The sequence below is a fragment of the Podarcis pityusensis genome (assembly GCF_964106645.2).
Source record: "Podarcis pityusensis genome assembly, chromosome: 13".
Taxonomy (NCBI): domain Eukaryota; kingdom Metazoa; phylum Chordata; class Lepidosauria; order Squamata; family Lacertidae; genus Podarcis; species Podarcis pityusensis.
Window position 1 is genome coordinate 36,722,821 of NC_138038.1, and position 8,121 is coordinate 36,730,941.

Below are 8,121 nucleotides of genomic sequence, written 5' to 3' on the forward strand. Positions count from 1 at the left end.
GAGCCCCACAAGTCCCTGTCCAATTTCAGGCAGCATCGTTTATAAAACATTCTGTCATCCAGAGATGGAAAGTGCCATGGCATCCTTTGTTGGTGGCGGCAATCGCAGTACATGTTCTTCCTTCTGCTTCATGTCATTCTAGGTTAGTGTTTCTTAGCCAGTGGGGCTCCGCCACCCCTGAGGCTTGTATAAAGATCTCAAGGGAGGGGATGTATTCCTTCCTTCCTTCCTTCCTTCCTTTTTTTTTTTTTTTTTTTTTGAGGGGATGTATTTCTAAAAAATATATTCCAAGCTAAGTAAAAACAACAACAAAATTATTTATCTATAAAAGTATGAAATACATTCATTTCTATTATTAAACACAAAATGCTATTTACAATTAAAAGTCACAACATTTCAATGGAAATTCAAATAAACTTATAAGAGGAGCCAGGTTTGAAGGGGGTGTGGGGAGGGGGGGATTTCTATGTTAGCTAAAAGGCCGCACAGTTGAGAAGCACTGTTGTAGGTTAACCGATCCCAGGAAGGCTAGTCACAGTGTTTTGCTTTGCGGCCGTCACCTAACAAGTCACGCTAAATTGCATAGTGTTTTGCTCTGGCTCTCCACAGCTCAAGGCCTCGTGCAGTTTGGTCCAGAACACATTCTCAGCCTCAGGGTCCTCCGGCCATGTGAGGTAGCTCTCTTGCTTCATCAGTTTCCTTAGGCGATGATAGGGAGACAACCTAGGAAGGAAGGAAAGCAGGGCTGAGGTTTCCCATTCCTTAGCAGACTGACCATACTCCACACCCAGACGTACTCAACGGGGTCCTCAAGAAGTGGCCCGCTGGAGCAGACAAAGGCTGAATCTAAGCAAAACATCCTGCTTCCCTTGGTGGCCAACCAACTGTGGGATGTAATATAAGCAGTCAAGTACAACACTTCCTGTTTGCCTAGAGTGGACACACGGGGGGTGTTACTCCACAGCTAGGAGGACTTCCTGTCATACTTCCTGTCTGGAGCTTCCTCCCCCTGCATGTGACCAGGTAGGTGGGCGTGACCCTGGGAAACCCCATAAAAGGGGCTGGTCACGGAGCCACCTCCCTTCCTCTTCCTCTTGATGCCATGCTCTCTTGATACTGATGTATTTTGCTGTCTGCTGGCTCTCAGCCACCAGGACATGGGCTCATTCCCATATGGGATGAACTCAAACCCTCTTCTGTAACTCTAAGCTAAAGCCTGCCTTCAGGAATCCAACTGTGAACTGAATGTGAGTAAAATTCTTGTTGCTTTTAAAAGAAGCTTCTTGTGTCTTTATTTTTTTTATTTTTTTAGGAGGGGTAAAAAGGGGACTTACCAGGAACAAAATCCAATCTGAACAAAGCCAGATTGGATTGCTTAAGTAAAGAAATTCAAACGAATCTACCAACTAGCTTCCTGCTATATATTGGGGAATGTTGTTCTGCTGCTGACTCACAAGCGTGAGTTAGGAAGGATACTATTAAATCAATATATCCTCTCCTAGTACCTACAACATTCCCACACCAGCTGCATATGGGAAGCCCACAAGCAAGGGCGCAAAGGCAGTAGCCTTCCCCAGCGTTTCTGAACATGGGTGTTAATATTAAATTGTGGTTTTATTATGATTTGTGGAATTGTACCCTCCTCCGGGGTTATTTTAAACAAAGGATAAGAAATGTTCAAATCAGAAGGAATGAATGAAATAAGACCTCCTGCCTTGGCACTCAATATTCCTGTCTCACCTTTGCGGCTGATGAGCTATCCTCACTCACCTGTAGTTAGGGATTTCCTCCATAAAGACCACAACCAGAGGGTCCTCCCTGTGGTAGTAGATCTTGGAACAAGCAAGTTGGATTTCCAGTGAACACCACTCACTTTCCAAGTAATTGTCGCTCACCACACACAAGGTCTTGCGGCTCTGGCTTATTCCATTCTGAACGTTGTCTATGTAATATTCTCCAGGCGCGAAATCTCTAGGCCCAAAGCAGAGCCGCAAGCTGGGTTCTCCTTGCACTTCCAGCTTTTCCAGAACATTGTTCACCACCCATTCGTGGTCCTGACTACAACAAGAAATGTAGGCATCATACTGGTATTCCTGTCCCTTTTGGCGCTGGTGCTTGAAGCCCCAGCCCCTCAGCAGGTAGTAGCCATGTCTGAGGGTCCAACCAAATTTGGCATAGACTAAAACAGTAAACAGGAAGCAAAGGGTGATCACAGTGGTGGCAATGAAGAAGTATATTTCCCTAGTCTCAAAGCAGAAGGAGAAGTCTTCATAAGCAAAGAGACGGTCAGTCGTGCCAGGGCCAAAGCAATGATATGAGCCCAGCAAGGACACCTGGATATTTGGTTCTGACACAGACCAGTTTTGAAACCAGGCATTATCACAGGAGCATGTCAGGGGATTCCCAGAGACATCCAGATATTTCAAGGAGGACAGCCCACGAAGCGTTTTTTTACTGATGTTCCTCAGGTCATTCTTGCTCAGGGAGAGTTGCTCTAGAGATGTCAAACCAGAAAATATTTGTTCAGGCAAGTCCTTGATGGCACTGTCATCTATCCAGAGTTGGCTTAAGTTACCCAGCCCTTGGAAGAAATTTAATGAAGGTTTCCAAGAGTCATTGAATGGACTGATTTCGGAGACATCTAAAGACTTGAGGCTAGTCAGGTTAACAAACGAGATGTTAAGGAACAAGAGACTGGGGTTGCCCTTCAAAGAGAGGTACTGTAGGTTCCCAAGGCCTTGGAGGACTTTGTCTGGGGGACAAATGGGTAGTCTAGGACTCTGAAAACTAAGGTCCAGCTTGCGAAGGGAGCGGAGACCAGCAAAAGGACTTGGGTAATCATATTTGTTGTAAGTAAAGAGGTGGTTGTGACTGATGTCCAAGATTTCTAGTTTTTTGAGGGGTGTAAAGACTCCCCGAGATAGCTTGTAAAGCAAGTTGTGGTCTAGGTAGAGATATCTCAGGGAGTTCAGCTGGTAAAAGCCATTCCTTTTGACAGTGAGGATTTTGTTTCCTGACAGCAGGAGAGTCCCCACGTGCTTGAGCAAAAAGGCACGGGGCTTGATTAATTTGATGCTGTTATCCCTCAAGTCCAAGAATTCCATCTTACGGGCATAATGGAAGGTGTTGCGGGTGACAGCTGTGATCTGGCAGCCCTGCAGGATGAGGGTCCGCAATGCCTCCATGCCAAAAAAGGATCTCTGCTGAAGGTTGGTCAGGTGGTTCTTTGACAGATCCAAATAGCTCAATTGGTTCAAAGGACGGAAGACAGAATCCTCCAACTGGGAAATGGAATTTCTCCTTAGGACCAGGGTTCGTAGCTGCATCTGCTTCCCCCAGGCGCTAGAGCTGAGCCTCAGGATTTTGCACTTCTCCAGAGAGAGGAATTCCAGGCCTTGAAATGTTTCGAAGACCCCATTTTTCAGATACTTGTACCCTGTGGTGGACAGATCCAGCCACGTGAGATTAGTGCAGGAACCCAGCTGCCTCAGTTGAGTGTCATTCATTTGAGAATGTTGGATGTCCAAAGAGGTCAAAGAGGGTAAGCTTTTGAAGAAGGAGCAAGCTGCTGACATGCTCTCATTTAATGGTGGATTCATACTGGATAAATGCAACATGGTTAGGTTAGGGAGAGTTGCATTGATAAGCTGGGAGATATCCAGGGGGTTCATGTTGAAGGACAACTCCACCAAAACAGGGGTGGCCCGAAAGGATCCAGCCTCCACTTGCAACATGTTGTTAAGGGTTAGGTTGAGTTGTTGCAAGTTAGGGAAGGAGCAGTTAGACAAGTCCAGCCTGGAAATCCCATTGCTGTTGAGGCTGAGGTTCCTCAGGGAGGGAAAGACAATCCAACTGGAGCCCATACACGGAGTAGAGATCTGATTGGAACCCAAGTCAAGGAAGGTAAGGTTGGCCAAGCCTTGGGTTGCTGTTGCCACCTCTTGGAGACTAGAGAGATTATTGTTGGGAAGGTGCAGTTCCTGCAGAGCCACCTGGGATATGAGGGAGCTGGGATGCAATGTGGCAATACTGTTGTGACCCAAAAACAGCTCACGCAGATTCCTGAGGCTGGACAACATGGAAGACTCCACAGACACCAGCTGGTTCCAGCTCAGATCAAGCACCTCCAAGTCCTCCAAGCTTTGGAAGGCATTATACTCAATGCCTGATATGTTGTTATGGTCCAGGTAAAGTTCCAACAAGTGAGGAAGATGGGAAAAGGTCGTTGAGGTCAGGCGCGTCACTTTGTTGTTGGAGGCGTTGAGCCAGCGGGTGGAGTTGGGCAGCTGGAGGGTAACAGAAGTCAAGTTGGAGATGGCCTGGCCACTGCAGGTAGCAAGGCCCGGTCTGTTCGGGGAAAGAATACAGTGAGCGAGCCCAAAAGAATGAACGCCCTGATGCGGCCACACAAAGAAGACTAACAGTATGTAGAGCATCATGGAGACAAGTCTAAAATTGGGCATTGTGAGCTCTTTGTGCTTCCTGTATGTCATACTGTGGGTTTCACAGGACCAAAGGCAGTTGTTTCTTCTCCATCTTGGGTTGAGAGAACCATCATGCAGCAGCTTCATGCAGAAGACGTTCAGCTCCTAAAGCAAGAATATGAACACGCTTCCAGTGAGTTAAACTCAGGGTAATCTAGTATACTGCATTGGCATGAAGGCAGCTGGATATGTGAGGTTCTTCTGCAAGGTTTACTGAGGAGGAGTGCAGATATGAATTCACTAGTCATATACAGGGGTAATAAACTGCCATCGTTCCCTGCCCCTTCAAAGGCTCAGGGATGCAATATGGGAGTACAGCAGAGTTCTCTCCTTATTCCTAAGGCACAGCAAGGGGCCATTGTTCATGCCCCACCTATTATATTGAAAGGAGCTGCCTGCCATAGGAGGGGGGGAACATCTTCTCAATGGTACTCAGGGGGATCCTGGGAAGGGGTGAAAAGTGTCCCTTCCACACTGCGCAGGCAAGCCTTTAGCGACTTCCCCAAAATATGTTAGTCTTGAATGAAGGAGAATAGTGTCTAAAATGCAACAAAGGGGAAATGGAAGCAGGAGAAAACAGAGCTGTAGGTGTAAGTCAACTTTCCCCAGCCTGGTGCTCTCCTGATAATTTGGACTACAACTCCCATCAGCCCCAGCCAGCATGGACACACACACATACTCTCTCTTTCTCTTTCCTTGCCACTGTCGCCGCTGACCATGCACTTGGCTTCTTCCTCTGAAACCAGCCCCACAGCTGCCCACAAAGTGAGATGAATGGCGGTCAGCTGTTCCTTCTCCTTTATCCTGTCACCACTTACTCACCCAGGAGCCAGGGCCATGGTGGATGTGTGGAAACAACTGATCTGCACTTTTTAGAATAATTAAATAAATAGGCACCATGGGGCAGGGGTGAAGCTGAGCAGAATCCGGATGGTGGTGGGCAGAGAGCGGGGAGTTTAACCCTTGTCTTCCTGCCACCATCCTGGTTACACTCATACACACAAACAAAGTGTGATTTGTATCAGGAAATAAACTCCCATGGGCTCCTGCTGCGGCTAACAGCAAATTGGGGTGTGCCATTTTGATCATGATCACAATGGGGTGATGGTTCCCCAACGCTGCTGCCCCTATCCTCACGGGGAGGCTGCTCACATGCTAGTTACGGCATGCTAACTGCTTTTACACACCTGTAATTTTATTTAGGAAAGTGGCTTTGCGTTCAGAAGGTGCGGATGTTCAATCTCTTGGTGGGAAAACATTTCCTTGTCTGAGCCGCTGGTGAACTGCTGCCAGTCAGTTTTGACAGTCCTGAGCCAGATGGAGCAAATGGTCTGACTCTGTTTCTGTGCCCTCAGAGACAGCAGGTGGGTGGGCAACAAGGAGAGAGGACCAGCAAGCAGGCTGCGCAGATTGGCAGTGGGTCTTCTGCTCTGGCCCAGCAGAACATCACCCCCTATCGCCAGCACCTGCCCCCATCCCTGGGCGCCCTCTCATCCAAAGGAAGCAAAACACACCGCACAAAACCACACTTCTCTCCTCTCAGGAAAGTGAGGAGCAGCATAACAATATGCAAGGAGACAAAAGAAGACTCCGCAAACCTCCACAGCTAAACAAAGGACCGCTTCAGACCTTGAGCAACCTCAAGTTGTCGAGCGATTTGTAAATGCCACATGTGAGGAAGCCCAAGGCGGTATGACTGGAGGAATCTGAAACCGCAGGCTTGTGATCCAGTCAGACACAAGAAAGCAATCATTTCCAAAATCCGGAGTTTACAGAGCCTCATACTGTAAGGTTTGCAAGTCGTAATATCTCTCGCTCTTTTTAAAACACCGACTGCTAAAAGGCAGTTTCAGCAGAAAGTTTCAGCAGAAAGCTTGCCCTCTCGGACTTTTGCCTTGCAAACGCAAGAGTGCATATTATTGCACAAGCAACCAGACAGGCATGAGAAATACCCATTTTTTCCAGCCCCATCATTTCCTCTTTGCCCTTCCACTCATTCCGTTTTGCAAGCTGCCTCTGTGACTGAAGCCAAACCTCCCCACCAAACCCCGAAGGTCCTGCCATGGGCAGACCCACCTTTAGTATTGGGTCTTTCTCTCATCCGCTGAAGAAGCTGCTCAAGTGTGCTTCCTCCTTCTCCCATGGTACGTGAGGTTTGAGTCGAAGTGCAGCTTATTTCCTCCTCCTGTGGTCAGCCATGTGCCCCTTCACTCCCTGGGTGTGCCAGTTGGGAACTGAAACTTATGACAGAAGGAGGTGCGGCACGAAAAGAGGAAGAGGTGGAGCAACCCTGGGATACTTTCGCTCTCTCTTTCACCCATGGGTGAGTTTTAAAAGGAGAATTAGACAAATTCATGGAGGCTCAGGCTGTCAGTGGCTACTAGCTACAATGCGTATGTTCTACCTACGCTCTATAGCAAAGCTTTCCGAACTATGTGTTGCGACACAATAGTGTGTCGGCTGCAGTGTATAGGTGTGTCGTGCGAACACTCCCCGTGCTCCTCCCGGGACTGGAAAGGGGTTGGTCCTTTGACTGCCTTGGTAGTTGGAAAGCCTCCGGGCCAGAGGCATCAGGGTACCCTATTTTATGCCTGTATTTAGTTTCTAAACTAGGGTCGTCAGGCCCTAACCTTGCATTTAGGTCGCCCACCAGCAGGACCTTTCCTCCCAGATAATCTGCTAGCAGTAACCTGACATAAGAATCCAGTCTATTCCAGTTGCCCTCAATGTCGGGGTTTTTTTTGCTAGTTGGGGGAATATAAACGTTAATAATTTGGGAGCTTGTTTATAATGAATTTAAAAAAATGTTTAAATACACTTTTGTCAAAAAACCTGAAAATTTCCTTCTGGGGATGATTGGTAATGAAATCAAGAAAGAGGACCAGATTTTATTCCAATATGCAACAACAGCTTCTAGAATATTAATAGCACAAAATCGGAAGTCAACTAATATCCCATCGATAAGAGATTGGCAAAGCAAATTATTCGAATACGAATTATCAAAAATGACACAAAAAATTAGAGATCAGAAAGAAACAAAGTTTATTAAGGAATGGAACAAATTTATAATATATATCGAAGTAGATTTAAAAAATGTAAAGATCACAGTAGGCTCAATATAACCCTACGACGTGCAGATATTTTAAAGAGAAACTGGGGGGGGAAATCCTTTGTTACATAACCCAAAACCGAGGTGGAGGGAAGTCAGTTAGTTATATGTTGTTTTGGTCTTCTGTTTTTTTTCTCTCTCTTGTTAGTTTTGTTGTGTGTTTTGTTTTTATTTGTGATGAATTTGTTTTGTGTGTATTTGTGTGTAATAAAAATCAATAAAGAGAAATTTAAAAAACAAAAAACAAAACGTTAATAATTAGTAAACTGCAGTTTCCCCAGGATACGAGTAGGGCCATTGCTAGGTGATCTAGAGGGGACAGCTCCTTACAGGTGGGGTTTAGGCATAGTGAGATCAGGATTCATAACCCCCCTTTGAGCCTCCCTGGTCCTCTGCCTGCGACCGCTCTAACTGAAAGGGGTTAGTTTAACCTCTGCTTTGCTAGTAAAACTGAATTGCTGTGTCGCAAAATGATGCGTATCTAAAAAAAGTGTGTCACCAGTGTAAAAGTCTGGGAAGCTCTGCTCT

General features: G+C 46.5%; 1 protein-coding gene across 1 annotated transcript; it reads right to left on the reverse strand.

Moving 5' to 3' along the window:
* Nucleotides 1-400: 400 nt before the first annotated feature.
* LOC308460744 (uncharacterized protein) lies at nt 401-6,866 on the reverse strand. The gene is made up of 3 exons (XM_080977262.1): nt 6,561-6,866; nt 1,771-4,589; nt 401-723 (listed from the first exon to the last, which is right to left on the reverse strand). The coding sequence occupies exons 2-3, from the start codon at nt 4,569-4,571 to the stop codon at nt 561-563; spliced, it is 2,964 nt and encodes a 987-aa protein (XP_080833388.1). The 5' UTR covers nt 4,572-4,589; nt 6,561-6,866; the 3' UTR covers nt 401-560.
* Between the last annotated feature and the right edge of the window lie 1,255 nt (nt 6,867-8,121).